This window comes from Anoplopoma fimbria, unplaced genomic scaffold (assembly GCF_027596085.1).
Source record: "Anoplopoma fimbria isolate UVic2021 breed Golden Eagle Sablefish unplaced genomic scaffold, Afim_UVic_2022 Un_contig_13304_pilon_pilon, whole genome shotgun sequence".
NCBI classification, from domain to species: Eukaryota; Metazoa; Chordata; class Actinopteri; order Perciformes; family Anoplopomatidae; genus Anoplopoma; species Anoplopoma fimbria.
The window spans coordinates 1-16,253 of record NW_026554271.1 but is presented as its reverse complement, the minus strand read 5'-3'; the positions used below and the strand labels follow the sequence as shown (position 1 = coordinate 16,253).

At 39.7% G+C, this 16,253-nt stretch overlaps 1 protein-coding gene across 1 annotated transcript; it reads right to left on the bottom strand.

Annotated features, from left to right (window-relative positions):
* Positions 1 to 633: 633 nt before the first annotated feature.
* LOC129117061 (CD209 antigen-like protein E) lies at positions 634 to 10,288 on the bottom strand. Its single transcript, XM_054627638.1, has 7 exons — positions 10,241 to 10,288; positions 7,902 to 7,984; positions 6,304 to 6,410; positions 5,133 to 5,237; positions 4,032 to 4,174; positions 1,113 to 1,222; positions 634 to 816 (listed from the first exon to the last, which is right to left on the bottom strand). The coding sequence occupies exons 3-7, from the start codon at positions 6,371 to 6,373 to the stop codon at positions 666 to 668; spliced, it is 579 nt and encodes a 192-aa protein (XP_054483613.1). The 5' UTR covers positions 6,374 to 6,410; positions 7,902 to 7,984; positions 10,241 to 10,288; the 3' UTR covers positions 634 to 665.
* Positions 10,289 to 16,253: the final 5,965 nt, after the last annotated feature.

Here is a 16,253-nt window from a genome sequence, read left to right as displayed (position 1 = left end):
GTGCCACAACCTCGCATTGTCCGATTCATTGGGGTTTTGTGAATCGCTCTTAGTCTGACCCCTCCCCCCGAGACCACTTTGCCTTGGGAGACCCTACCAGGAGCTAACTCTGGGAAGAGGGCCTGCTCCCTATGTAGATATGAAAGACTTATTCGAAGCTAACGAAAACACAATGATTCTTAGTTTCAGGTGATTGTACACTGATGAAAACAGTTAGAAATGTGACATTACAGTTCTGCCAACTAATTACAATAACTCCTACAAACTGTTCCTTTAAAGGAGCAAAGTGTAAAAAAGAAAAATGAGACAAGATGGACAAATGTACAAGAAAACAGCTTAAGTCAACTTTATTATCCTCATAAGTTTATTTCAGGGTCAAGCTTCATTATAGTATCTATTCAGTATAATGTGCAGCTTGGTTTCTATGCATACGATAGTCATCAGCACATGTATACAGATACATGCTAAAGATCCCGGCCTCCTGCGGTTCATTTTCCCGGTAAAAAGCAGCTGATTATGGCAAGAAAACCATACTGAGAACTCGATATCCGACCACCAAGCATGTACATGCCTCCTTCCCTCTATATACATCACACACGCCATGAGATAATTTAAGGCCTTTGGAATGTTCACAATAACTTTTAACAGATGTAATATTTCAAATACTAAGCCAGTTTTTCACAGATCCATTGCCGAGATTTATCACAACGCAGATCATTCCAGTTTCCTCGAGGGTTCCTGCGAACTACTATTTGAACACAGTCCTGTTCACCCGACTGTGGATGTCCTCCACCGTTATTAGGTTCATTCCAGTACCTAGGAGGTGATAAAGCTGGTGAATTTTCACAGGAATTGTTTACTTCACCGAAGTGGCCGAGAAAAGCAATTTAATGCAGCTTAAATTCTTTCTAGTGAAATAAAAATGTGGATCTTTAGCTTCCAACCAAATTAGTTTATTTCTCCACGTGGTGCAGCAAAGCTTGCAATACAATGTTGGAGATTCAGTTCGGTCTGATTTTCATAATAATTATTTAGACAGCTGTACAATAAATAAACCTGATAAAGTGCAGCATTAGTTGCATATGATCAAGAACATTTGTTGTGTGTCTTACTTCACAGTGTCACTCAGTGGAGTTCCATCAATCCATATCCAGGTGCCCTCGTTGTCTCTGTCACTTAAACCAATCCAAGTGAGTTTTCTGATGATGCTACTGAGGAATTCCTGTTCAAGATCAAAGGACAGAAAGTCTGTATTTATGTTTAAGTTTTATTACATATTGCAAATGCAAGGATTCATCTGAACAATCACAAGAATTCACATTAAAATCGTATTCGCTCAAAAATACGTGATGTTATTATCAATACAGCTGATACATAGTTAATGTTGAATCAGAATTATATATCCACATCTGTATGGAATGCATATTCAGTTCATATACAGAGTAGAAATAAAACAAAAAAAGAAGATGGGAGGGCATGAATATCCATAGAATAAAAAAATTATTTCGAAAATAAAAAGTACACGTACATAAAAAAAGTGCAGGGTGAGAAAAAGGAGCAGGCATAATCGGTGGCGGAATAAGTACTCAGATTTTTACTGTAGTAAAAGTAGAAATAGTACAGTGTGAAAATACTATGTTACAATTACAAGTCCTGAATTTAATATTTCAAGTAAAAGTACAAAATAATTCGGATCAAAATATACTTAAAGTAACAAAAGCAAAGGTACTCCATCCATCCATTTCCTTCCGCTTATCCGGGGCCGGGTCGCGGGGCAGCAAGCTAAGGAGGGTCCTCCAGATGTCCTTCTCCCCAGCAACACTTTCCAGCTCCTCCTGGGGAACCCCGAGGCGTTCCCAGGCCAGACGAGATATATAATCCCTCCAGCGTGTTCTGGGTCTACCCCGGGCCTCTTACCAGTTGGACGTGCCTGGAAAACCTCTAAAGGGAGGCGTCCAGGAGGCATCCTGATCAGATGCCCGAGCCACCTCAGCTGGCCCCTTTCGACGTGAAGGAGCAGCGGCTCTACTCCGAGCTCCCTCTGGATGTCTGAGCTCCTCACCCTATCTCTAAGGTTGAGCCCAGCCACCCTACGAAGGAAGCTCATTTCGGCCGCTTGTATTCGCGATCTCATTCTTTCGGTCACTACCCGAAGCTCATGACCATAGGTGAGGGTTGGAACGTAGATGGACTGGTAAATCGAGAGCTTTGCCTTACGGCTCAGCTCCTTCTTCACCAAAACGGTCCGGTACAACGCCCGCATCACTGCTGACGCTGCACCGAACCGCCTGTACATCTCCCGCTCCATTTTACCCTCACTCGTGAATAAGATCCCGAGATACTTGAACTCCCTCGCTTGGGGCAGTGACTCACTCCCAACCCAGAGGGTGCAATCCACCGTTTTCCGGAAGAGAACCATGGCCTCAGACTTGGAGGTACTGACTCTCATCCCGACCGCTTCACACTCGGCTGTGAACCGCCCCAGTGCGTGCTGAAGGTCACGTTCTGAAGAAGCCAACAGAACCACATCATCTGCAAAAAGCAGGGATGCGATTCTGAGGTCCCCAAACCGGAAACTCTCCTCCCCCGGCTCGCCTTGAAATCCTGTCCATGAAAATCACAAACAGGATTGGTGACAATGGGCAGCCCTGGCGGAGGCCAACACGCACTGGGAACAAGCTCGACTTTGTGCCGAGTATCCGGACACAGCTCTCACTTTGGTCATACAAGGACCGAATGGCTCGTAGTAACGAACCAGGTACCCCATATTCCCGCAGTACCCCCCACAGGACTCCCCGAGGGACACGGTCGAAGGCCTTCTCCAAGTCCACAAAACACATGTAGACTGGATGAGCAAACTCCCATGCACCCTCCAACAGACCTGCAAGGGTAAAGAGTTGGTCCGCTGTTCCACGTCCAGGACGGAATCCGCATTGCTCCTCCTGAATCTGAGGTTCGACAATCGGACGGAGCCTCCTTTCCAGCATGACGGCCTCCTTCACCACTGGTGTCCACCAGCGGGTTCTCGGATTGCCGCCACGACAGGCACCGATCGCCTTCCGACCACAACTCCTAGCAGCAGCTTCCACAATGGAGGATTTGAACATGGCCCACTCGGATTCCATGTCCCCAGCCTCCCCCGGGATGCACGAGAAATTGTTCCGGAGGTGGGAGTTGAAGACCTTGCGGACAGGATCCTCAGCCAGACTTTCCCAGTTCACCCTCACTACACGTTTGGGTTTACCGGGTCTGTCCGGCAGCCTCCCCGCCACCTGATCCACCTCACCACCAGGTGGTGATCAGTTGACAGCTCTGCTCCTCTCTTCACCCGAGTGTCCAAGACATACGGCCGCAGGTCTGATGACACAACTACAAAGTCGATCATAGACCTTTGGCCTAGGGTGTTCTGGTACCAAGTACACTTATGAACCTCCCTATGCTCAAACATGGTGTTTTGTTATGGACAGTCCATGACTGGCTTTACAGTCTCTACGATATGCACTTTTGTCTGTCGCCATCTTGTTTTTTGCAACCAGAAGTGACACAAGAGGGTGGAGCTAATAAAACATATTTAGTTGACAGAAATGTTACAAATCACTTTGATGAACTGAAAACACTGTGTGATAGGGTTTAAGTTGTAAGACGAGCACACGGACAACTCCCAGACCGGACATCACAGTGGTAGAGACCTGTCAATCACATGGTAGCTCCGCCCTAAATCATACCCTGCTTTATGGTCTGTTTGACTCTAAATGGAGCATAATTTACTAAATGAACATCATGCTGTATTGAAGAAGACTTGAAACTAGAGATTGAGAACATAAACTCATGTTTACAATGTTTACTGAGGGAATAAATCAAGAGAGAAGTAGAGTCATTTTCTCATAGACTTCTATACAACCAGAGGAGTCGCCCTCTGATGGTCAGTAGAGAGATTGCAGGTGTAAGACACTTCAGCATTGACTTCACTGTTCAGACCTGGACATTGTCACTTGGGAAAAACAAAATATAAATATAGAATTTCACAATACCTGCTCTTCAAGCGTGTCTACGATCACCAGATCTGATCCTTTGTCTCTGCAGTCTTGTCTGCTCTCATCCCAGGAAGCAGACTCTTCAGAGAGAAGATAACAGGAACTACTGAACAGTATCCACCCTGCAGGACACGATTTCTCTGTAAAAGTGCAGCAAACGAAAGACATTCAAGATCACACAAGACCCACTCACTCAAAATGAAGAAGTTAGTGGTTGTTGGTTTTTATTGACTTCCTGCTTAGACCGCTGATCTCTTGAGTTCTGAAGCGCATCATTATGACACTTCTTTAATTACTGTTTAAATCTTTGTATATGATATTCATTGCTTCTCAGTACACATAAAGAAATATTACATTCATGTTTACATAACACACTAATCATTTTCCAATTACTTTTTACCACAAATATATATATATATATTTTGGTATGTAAGAATTTATCCCTATTTTTGAAATTTTGAGCAATTTTATGTCTTAGATTCACACTTTTACTTTACTTTTACTACTTATTTTTTGCATGATTTTCTTTTTATATATATTAAATGAGTGTTGTTGTAGGGAGCCTGAAATCCTACATTTTCATTGCAAGCAACAACTCTGTAGTTGTTTTGCATATAACAATAATTAACTGTCTCTAGTGACTCCTTGCACACGACTACCAGACCAAGTATTTATTGGATCAAATGGCTAATTACTTAGAACATTACTTCTTAATCACATCAGAACAAAAAGGAAAGAAATATAAAAAATAGAATCCTGGAAAGCAAAAATAGTGTGACATGAAATTACAACCAAATAGTATGGTTTAACCGAAAAAAGTCTGTTCACATTGGAAGTTATAACTTCACTGTTGCAAACAACTGTAAGAACTTCACACAGTGGCAGAGGCCACATTTAAATTGGACTAAAATTCAGGCTTTTAGCTTTAAAATAGATGCTACCAAAACATGGAAGAGTTGAATTGTGCATTAATGCAGTCATGTTTAAATAAAGTTATTTGGACAGGGAAAACAGACTGTAAATGTTTATAGAGCTGATATAACAGTGTCATATGTTCAAGGTTCATGACCAGCAGAACCCACACAGACAAGCACTCACTCTGTTGAGATGAAAGCTGAAGTCTCTCCATCACTTTGGTCACTTTAGTGAGGTTGGCTTTGATAGTGGAGAGATCTGCAGCTGATCCACGCACTGAGTCATGGTCTGAAATTAATCAAGATAATCACAAATCATATATTCTCACTGATACTTATTTAAGAAAATAAATGTTTTTCATGGACTGGTCAATTTGGGCTATTGTGCTTCCATGACATGTTTCCTTTCAGACAAGTGGAAAGAAAACATCGAAAATAGACATTTAAATGTTTATTTTACTACCTTTATATTTGCATCTGCAGATTTTCTTCCTAAATTCACCAAAAGTCCTTATAAGATAATGTCTTATTTGCATATTTAAACACAACATTTAAGAAAACTTTAATTTCTTAAACTTACGTTTCTTTCATGAGCAGAATAATGCTCATGAATATTTCAGGTTCAATTTGAATGAAGATCAGACTCACAGTGGACACCGAGACCAACGAGTCCAGCCAGCAGGAAAACACTCAGCAGCCCCAGAGAGAAACAACAGCTCTATGAGATCTGATCTCTGAGCTGCTGGGACCTGAACACAGAGTCAATACAGTCAATCATTCAAAGTGATCAGATGATGATGTACAGACTCAACATTCTTACCTGTGTGAGTTCTTGAAGGTCTTGAGGAAACTTGAGATTTTTCATATTCAGCGTTGACGAGATTTCCTCCATCGCTAAAAAGATGGCCAGCTATTAAATGATGAACGTGTCTAAATGTTTTACCCTCTGATGAAGTAACAAGTTTCAGAGTTGTGGTAAAAATAGTTTCTATGACAATCCTCTCCCACAATACTGTCAGACACACCATATCTATCAATATATGTCTGCTATCCTTTTATTCTATTCAACTTAATCCATTACAAAAGGGGCTTTATTGGCACAGTAAACATACATTTACATTGTCAAAGAAAGTGTGAAATATATATATTTTTTTACATAAATCGACAAAACATACAGAAATGTGTGAACAGAGCTATGTAGCATGGCAACATTGTTATAAAATATACAATAAAAATAAGAAAGGTCGAACCCAAAAATACAAAAAAATGCTATTTAAGCTGCTGGGACCTGAACACAGTGAAGACCAGGGAACACATGAATATAATAAACGATATTCATCTGTTCACATTCTCACCTGTCTGATTGGTCAAAGGGTTTGAGTCGACAGGTTGGGCATATTCAACGTTGGCATAGATTTCCTCCATCGCTCTTGAGGATGCCAGCTATTTCCTAGGGTGAGCTCTGCAGCACAAATTACATGAAAATGACGAAACTCTTGTTGGTTATAATTTATTTCCTTTTTCTTTCAGAAAAAGAGGAAGTCACGACTTTCAGAGGTCCTAAAAAATTCACCGCCCACCGACACGGACTGTAACCGGCAGTCAAATGAACACATGCATACTAAAAGTCTCAAGTTCTGTTGGGGACACCTAGCAGATTCTCAGAGATTAATTACTTGTTGTTCTATATCACCTTTAAAATTAAATTGACCATGAAACGCAAAGCATTTCTAAGTATGATTAAAACTTTCAAACACCTCTGGAACTTGGTCGTGGTCGTGTTCGAGCATAGGGCGGTTCATAATTGTACTTTGTACCAGAACACAATAGGCCAAAGAGCTATGATCGACTCACAATAGACCAAAGAGCTATGATCAACTTTGTGGTCGTATCATCAGATCTGCAGCCATTTGTCTTGGACACTCAGGTGAAGAGAGGAGCAGAGCTTTCAACCAATCACCAACGGGTGGTGAGTTGGATCAGATGGCAGGAAGGCTGCTGGACGGACCTGGTTAACCCAAGCCTGTGGAGAGGGTGAACTGGGAACGTCTGGCTGAGGACCCTGTCCATGAGGTCCTACAACTCCCCCCTCTGGAAAAAATTCTCGTGCATCCTGCAGAAGTTTGGGGTCATGGAATCCGAGCAGGCCATTTTCAAAGCCATTTTCAAAGCTGCTGCGAAGAGCTGTGGTCAGAAGGTAATCGTTGCATGTTGTGGCGGCAACCTGAGAACCCTCTGATGGACACCAGTGGTGAAGGTAGCCGTCAAGCTGAAGAAGGAGGCCTTTTGGGCTTGGCTGGCCGAGGGGTCTCTGGAAACAGCTGACAGGTACTGGTTGGCCAGAAGGGCTGCAGCTGAGGCGGTTGCAGAAGCAAAACCCCGAGTGTGGGAGGAGTTCTGGGAGACCATGGAGAAGGACTTTGAATTGGCCTCTAGGAAGTTCTGGCAAACCGTGAGACGACTCAGAAAGGGGAAACAGGGCTTTTCTCAGGCTGTGTTCAGCAGAGGAGGAGAACTACATATTATATGGGATATTGTTGAGTGGTGGAAAGAACACTTTGAGGAACTCCAGTGGAGGAGGCAGAGTTTGAAGGCTCGGGGGAAGACTCATCCATATTCCTGGCAGAGGTCGCTGGGGTAGTAAGAAAGCTCCTCGGCGGCAAGGCAGCTTAAGCTTTAAAATGAATTAAGCTTTTCTTGTTTTGATTGAAAGCGCAATATTTTCCTCCAAAATGTTGTATGAGTAAATACATGATAAGCATAAACAAAATTTGTCTTAGGGGATTTACAGTCTCTACGATATGCACTTTTGCATATACAACCAGAGGAGTCGCCACCTGATGGACATTAGAGAGAATGCAGGTTTAAGACACTTCAGCATTTGCTTCACTGTTCAGACCTGGAGGTTGTCACCTGGGAAAAACAAAATATAAAAATATAAAGTTCGCACTACCTGTTTTTCAAGCGTGCCGACAATCACCAGATCTGCTCCTTTGTCTCTGCAGTCTTGTCTGCTCTCATCCCAGGAACCAGACTCTTCAGAGAGAAGATAACAGGAACTACTGAACTACTGAACATTATCCATCCTGCAGGACACATTTTCTCTGTAAAAGTGAAGCAAACGTAAGACATTCTAGATCACAAAAGACCCACACCCTCAAAATGAAGAAGTGGTGTGTATTTATTGACTTCCTGCTTAGACAGCTGAAGTTTTGAGTTATTGCGTGATCACTAAGACACACATCCCTTTATTTAACTTTCTGTTTCATTACCTCTCATTACTCAGAGAAATTAACTAAATACCTTTTTACATAACAGTTTATGCATCTTGCAATTACCATCTACTACATATATATTTCACATTTTATCCCTATATAACAACTTTTATTTGCATCATTTTCTTTTATATATATATTAAATGAGCATTGTTACATTACAGTCATTTACATTACAGTCATTTAGCAGGCCGCTTTTATCCAAAGCGACTTACAGGAAGTGTATTCAACATGAGTATTCAAGAGAACTACTAGTCACCAGAAGTCATAAGTGCATCTCCTTTCTTAAACAAGCATCTTAAAGCATAAACCAGAGCAAAAGTATAGTGCAGAGGCAAATTACTACGAAAACAATAATTGCAACAAACTAATACGAATACAATAAGTGCTACAAACTACTACGAATACGATAAGTGCAGTAAACGAATACGAATACAATAAGTGTAGCGAACTGATACGAATACAGTAAGTGCAACAACTAATACGAGTGCCATAAGTGCTACGAGGAAGGCTCAGGGTAGTACTTCTTGAAGAGGTGAGTTTTCAGCCTGCGCCGAAAGATGGGCAGCGACTCTGCTGTCCTGACGTCAGTGGGGAGTTCATTCCACCACTGAGGGGCCAGGACAGAAAAAAGCTGTGACCGGGTGGATCGGCCGCAGGGACCTCTGAGCGACGGGGCAACCAATCGCCCAGAGGCAGCAGAGCGAAGTGGTCGGGCAGGGGTGTAGGGCTTGACCAAGGTCTGGAGATAGGAAGGGGCTGTTCCTTTCACTGCCCTGTAGGCTAGCACCCAGTCTTAAACTGGATACGGAGAGCTCTTACAGGGAGCCATTGTAGAGAACGGAGGGAAGTTGTGTGGGAGAACTTGGGCGATTGAACACCAGACGAGCTGCAGCTTTCTGGACAAGCTCCAGAGGTCTGATGGCCCGACGCCGGGGCTCCGGCAAGTAGTGAGTTGCAGTAGTCCGGGCGAGGGAGATGACAGAGCCTGGATGAGCACCTGCGCCGATCTCCTCCAGTGAGGAAGGGAGAATCGTTGTAGGAAGCTTGACATTTCAGTTTTTCAGGACTGCTTCTCTGTAGTTGTGCCTATAAATATAAATAACTCCTCATGCTTCCTTATTTAAAGGGTGTGTAGTGAAGTGACTCCTGCACTCGACTATCAGAACAATATTTGATCAAATGACTAATTACTTACAGACATATTTCTACCTCAGATAAAATCAAAAAGGATAGCAACATAAAAAAAAAAAAGAAAACTGGAAAGAAAAATTATTGAATCTGAAAAACCTCAAGACATTTACATTTAAGATAAGATAAGATAAGATAATCCTTTATTAGTCCCGCAGCGGGGAAAATTTAGATAGATTAGATAGTTTCATTCATGTAACAAACAATAAGGAAACAAAACAAGAATAACTGCAAATTCTTAATAATCTAAATAATCTAAATAAATAAAATATTATAAGTCAGCAAAAAGCCTGGAAAATTGCGTAACTTGAAAAATGAGTTTTAGTTAGATTTATTTAAAACCTGTAACAAATGAGAAAACAAAACAGGAATAATAAATAAAAAATAAAAAAACTCTGGCTCTTAGCTATAAAAATAGATGCAACCAAGACCTGGAAAAGGTGCCTTTTGCATTAATACATTCATCTTTCAGTAATGTTGAATGTAGTTTACAGAGCTGATATAAAAGTGTCATATATTCAAGGTGGATGACCCAGCAGAACCCACACAGACAAGCATTCACTCTGACTGCATGAATGCTGAAGTCTCTCCATCTCTTTGGTCATTTAACTGAGGCTGGTGTTCAGCAGGTCTCTCTCTTTGGACACGGAGGAGAGCGTGTCATTTTTTTTAATATTTACGTCTGTAGATCTTTTCCTAAATTCACTAAAAGACCCAATAAGATAAAGTTTTATTTGCATATTTCAAAACAACATTTAAGAAAATTTAAATTTCTTTAATTTGAGTTAAAATTTCAGGTTAGAATTTGGATAAAGATCAGACTCACAGTGGACACCGATTCCAACGAGTCCAGCCAGCAGGAAAACACTCAGCAGCCCCAGAGAGAGAACAACAGCTCTATGAGATCTGATCTCTGAGCTGCTGGGACCTGAACACAGAGTCAATACAGTCAATCATTCAAACAGTGATCAGATGATGATCTACAGACTCAACATTCTTACCTGTGTGAGTTCTTGAAGGTCTTGAGGAAACTTGAGATTTTCATATTCAGTGTTGACGTAGATTTCCTCCATCGCTAAAAAAGATGGCCAGCTATTAAATGATGAACGTGTCTAAATGTTTTACCCTCTGAGGAAGTCACAAGTTTCAGAGTTGTGGTAAAAATAGTTTCTATGATGATCCTCTCCCACAATACTGTCAGACACACCATATCTATCAATATATGTCTGCTATCCTTTTATTGTATTAAATGTTATCCATTACAAAGGGGCTTTATTGGCATGGTAAACATACATTTACATTGTCAATGATATTGTGAAATAAAAACTAAAAATTAACATGAATCTACAAAAAACTGGGAATACAGTAATGTGTGAACAGGCACATGTAGCATGGCAACATTGTGATAAAATGTATAATAAAAAATCAGTAAAGTTGAAACCAAAAATACAAACAAAATTGCTATTTGAGCTGCTGGGACCTGAACACAGTGAAGACCAGGGAACACATAAATATAATAAAGTATATTCATCTGTTCACATTCTCACCTGTCTGATTGGTCAAAGGGTTTGAGTCGACAGTTTGGGCATATTCAACGTTGGTATAGACTTCCTCCATAAGCTCTTGAGGATGCCAGCTATTTCCCAGAGGGTGAGCTCTGCAGCACAAACCACATGAAAATTATGAAACTCTTGTTGGTTATTATTTATATCAGAAAAAGGAAGTCATGACTTTAAGAGGTGCTAAATCAATTCTTCATCCCCCCACCGACCGGACTGTAACCGGCAGTCACATGAACACATGCACACTAAAAGTCTCAAGTTCTGTTTGATTGGGATTCAAAAATGCATTTCTGGCTTTTGATAACATCTAAACCAAAGCAAATAAAGGAATGCACAAATTTAAAAACTACCGGGACTTTGAGTCTCTGAGTAATCGAAAATAAAGTACTGCACTACCATTCATGACCTCAAGAATTTCATTTACCATGAAATGCAAAGTCGTAAAGTAAAATTAAAACTTTCAAGCATCTGGAACTTGGTCTGTGTTGGAAAAATCCAGCAAAGAAAATAAAACCTATAGGGTATTTTACCTTGGTGAGTTACAAGGTAAGAAAACCTCAAAAAAGAGCTTATTGGTTGGTGGTTGCTATACATTTTTTGATGTCTCTGCTAAAAGAAACTAGGAAGGCCATTTTGTGAAATCGTACTTTGCTCTTCTGCTGAAGGTTAAAAGAAAAGTATTTAACTGACAAACAGCAAGTTACAATTTCGAATATCTGTTTTGCTTCTCTTTGGCGGCACCTTTGGTCATATGTGGTAATTGCAGGTGTGTATTCACATCCCAGAGATGCAAACAGTGTCTTTCTGTGTGAGGAAGCCTGACTGGAGTGGCTAAGAAAGGGAACAGAGCAGGCTGACAAGACTGATACAACACAGGTGATCCACAGAGAAAAGATGGGAAAACCACCGAGAATATGAGTCCAACTACCACAGGACAAAAGAGGCTGAGAATTTCTAAATAAAACAGGAAACCAACTAAATCAAAACCAAGATCGTGACAGAAACCCTGGTGCCTGTGGCTCTGGAGACTGGGAATTCGGATCTGAATACCAGCTGAACAGGGGCTACGGGCCCAGGAACAAGAAACTAGGGAAAAGATGTACCAATCGGGAACAGGAACTGGGAGAAACTCTGAGCAGGGACAGTAACAGGGGACAGTAACCTGAGGTTTAACATTGAGGAAGGTCATGTTAAACATAGCCTACTTAAACGTATCATCTGACACACCAAACAGGAACAGTTTGGGACAAGTCCCTTTAATGAGGAAGTACTGAAGTCATTTTCAATTACGTGAAATAAATATGCTGTATATCGCTGTATACATGTTATTTGAGGAGGTTCATTCAAGCTAGGTGTGTTGGTGAATGTGAGAATTTTTTGAAGTCCTCTAAATTCAAAGAGAAATGAAAACAGCTTGATCAACTTTATTATCTAATAAGTTTGTTTCAGGGTCAAGCTTCATTAACAATCACACTGAGATCTCGATACCTGACCTCCAACCCTTTACGTGCACTCTCTCCTTCTCTCTATATACATCACACACACCAAGAAACAATTTAAGGCCTTTTGCATGTTCACAATAACTTTCAACAGATGTAATATTTAAAATACTAAGCCAGTTTTTCACAGATCCATTGCAGAGCTTTATCACACCGCAGATCATTCCATTTTGTTTCTGTGTTCTCCCATATGCGATTTCAACACAGTCCTCTTCACCCCACTGTGGATCTCCTCCACCGTTATCAGGCGGACTTATCCAGTACCTAGGAGGTGATTAAGCTGGTGAATATTCACAGGATTTTCCCCGAACCAAAGTGTCCAAAAGAACATTTAATAACAGAACCTAAAATAAAAGATGTGGATTTTTATGTTCCAACCAAATTAGTTTAATTCTCCGTGTAGGAGGCAACGCTAGCAAGAAAATGATTTGACTTGAGTCTGATTTTGATAATTGTTTTGTGATAATAAGACTTGTACCTAAAATAAACCTAATAGGTGAAGCAAAAGCTGTTTATGTGTCTATATTCACAATATTAACATTTGTTGTGTGTCTTACTTCACAGTGTCAGTCAGTGGAGTTCCATCAATCCATGTCCAGGTGCCCTCGTTGTCTCTGTCACTTAAACCAATCCACGTGCGTTTCCTGATGATGCTACTGAGGAATTCCTGTTCAAGATCAAAGGACAGAAAGTCTGTATTTATGTTTAAGTTTTATTACATATTGCAAATGCAAGGATTCATCTGAACAATCACAAGAATTCACATTAAAATCGTATTCGCTCAAAAATATGTGATATTATTATCAATACAGCTGATACATAGTTAATGTTGAATCAGAATCATATATCCACATCTGTATGGAATACATATCCAGTTTATATACAGAGTAGAAAAAAAACCCAAAAACAAGATGGGAGGGCATGAATATCCACAAAATAAAAATGTGAAATTCTTTCCAGAATAAAAAGTACATGTACAATAAAAAAAAGTGCAGGGTGAGAAAAAGGAGCAGGCATAATCGGTGGCGGAATAAGTACTCAGATTTTTACTGAATTAAAAGTAGAAATAGTACAGTGTGAAAATACTATGTTACAAGTAAAAGTCCTTCATTTAATATTTTTAGTAAAAGTACAAAAGTTTACTTAAAATAACAAAAGCAAAGGTACTCATTATGAAAAAAGGCCCATTTAGGAATAATATAATATACTTTAATATGAATATTATTATTAGAATTGTTATTATATTATTGTTTATTTATTTCTTTTAAAGTACAATATTTCCTCCAAAATGTAGTATGAGTATATATGAATTAATTAGCATGAAAGAGAAATACTCAAATTTGCCTCAGAGGGCTTTACAGTCTCTACGATATGCACTTTCGTCTGTCACCATCTTGTTTTTTGCAACCAGAAGTGACACAAGAAGGTGGAGCCATAAAACATATTTAGTTGACAGAAATGTTACAAATCACTTTGATGAACTGAAAACACTGTGTGATAGGGTTTAAGTTGTAAGACGAGGACACAGACGGACAACTCCCAATCAGACTGGATCCCCTGCTTTATCACCTGAACATCATGACGTTGTCACTTGGGAAAAACTAAATATAAATATAGAATTTCACAATACCTGTTCTACAAGCGTGTCTACGATCACCAGATCTGATCCTTTGTCTCTGCAGTCTTGTCTGCTCTCATCCCAGGAAGCAGACTCTCCAGAGAGAAGATAACAGGAACGACTGAACATCCTCCATCCTGCAGGACACGATTTCTCTGTAAAAGTCGAGCAAACAAAATACATTCAGGGTCACACAAGACCCACTCACTCAAAATGATGAAGTTAGCGGTTGTTGGTTTTTGTTAACTTATCTCTTGAGATCTGAGGCGCATCACTATGACACTTATTCAATTACTGTCTTAGTGCCTGTTTAAATCTTTGTATATGATATTCGTTGCTCCTCAGTAAGCATAGAAACTGATTACATTCATGTTTACAGAACACACTCATCATTTTCCAATAACTTTCTTCCACAAATGTATATATATTTTTTTTTTGTGTTAGATTGTATCCGTATTTTTGAACTTTTGTGCAATTTTATGTCTTAGATTCACACTTTTACTTTACTTTTACTACTTATTTTTTGCATGGTTTTCTTTTCATATATATTAAATGAGTATTGTTGTAGGGATCCTGAAATCCTAAATTTTCATTGCAAGCAACTACTTCTCTGTAGTTGTTGTCCATATAACAATAATTAACTCTGTCTGTAGTGTAGTGACTCCTTGCACGACTACCAGACCAAATACTTATTGGATCAAATGGCTAAATATTTATAGCATTATTTCTTTATCACATTGGAACAAAAGGGAAGGCAATATAAAAAAATGAATCCTGAAAAGCAAAAATAGTATAACATGAAATTCCCTAGGATGTTTACATTTGACAGTTTTAAACATGTAACACATAATAAGAAAACAAAGCAAGAATAATTATAATAAACTAAATAAATAAAACAATTGTATATATCCACTTAGGAGAAGGCAGAAGTAAACACTTATATGGTCCTAACCCTTTCTATAACTTCAATATTGCACTAAATGTTTCTCACAGTTACTCATATTGTCCTTAAGTCGGTCAGAATCTTTTATGGAAATGAAAGTGTTTCAAATGTAGAACTGTTTCTATGTATTTAAGGAACAGCTGAAGTGAAAAAAGTCTGTTCACATTGGAAGTTATAACTTAACTGTTGCATAGAACTGTTAGAACTTCACACAGTGGCAGAGGCCACATTTAAATTGGACTAAAATTCAGGCTTTTAGCCTTAAAATAGATGCTACCAAAACTTGGACAGTGTGAATTGTGCATTAATGCAGTTATGTTTAAATAAAGTTATTTGGACAGGGAAAACAGACTGTAAATGTTTTATAGAACTGATATAACAGTGTCATATGTTCAAGGTTCATGACCAGCAGAACCCACACAGACAAGCACTCACTCTGTTGAGATGAAAGCTGAAGTCTCTCCATCTCTTTGGTCACTTTAGTGAGGTTGTCGTTCAGCTGGTCTCTCTCTTCGGACACGGAGGACAGCTTGTCATCCATGACCCGGAGACGCTCGGTCAGGTTGGCTTTGATAGTGGAGAGATCTGCAGCTGATCCACGCACTGAGTCATGGTCTGAAATTAATCATGATAAAAACACCTCATGTTTTAATACTGATGCTAATTTAAAGTGAGACGCTACAGGCAAAAACTTTGAGTTACTTTACTTCCTCTTCTTTCACAGTAGTGGAGAGAAAACATCCAAAATACACATTCAGGTGTTTATTTTACTACTTTGTCTGGTTGTGTCTGTAAAGATCTTCTAAATTCACCAAAAGTTACCATTAGATAATGCCTCATTTAAATAATTAAAGATAATATTTCAGTAATGATAGTAATGCTCCTGATCAACTAGAAATTTAACAAGCAAAACTAAAAAAAATGACAAAAGTCAAGAAAGGAGAGTGTTATGGAGAAACAAGGATGAGATAAAACTGGTGAAGAATTCAGGTTAAAATTTGGATGAAGATCAGACTCACAGTGGACACCGAGACCAACGAGTCCAGCCAGCAGAAGAACACTCTCAGCAGCCCCAGAGAACAACAGCTCTATGAGATCTGATCTCTGAGCTGCTGGGACCTGAACACAGAGTCAATACAGTCAATCCCATTAAACAGTGATCAGATGATGATGTACAGACTCAACATTCTTACTAATGTGAGTTCTTGAAGGTCTTG

What these genes read in the sequence shown, in the direction of transcription:
- LOC129117061 (XM_054627638.1), bottom strand. Translation starts at nt 6,373, where the DNA reads ATGGAGGAAATCTATGCCAACGTTGAATATGCCCAACCTGTCGACTCA. An exon ending in TCAGCTTTCATCTCAACAGA is followed by an intron (nt 4,175 to 5,132) that starts GTGAGTGCTTGT and finishes GCACTTTTACAG; the next exon opens with AGAAATCGTGTCCTGCAGGG. An exon ending in CCACTGAGTGACACTGTGAA is followed by an intron (nt 817 to 1,112) that starts GTAAGACACACA and finishes ATCACCTCCTAG; the next exon opens with GTACTGGAATGAACCTAATA.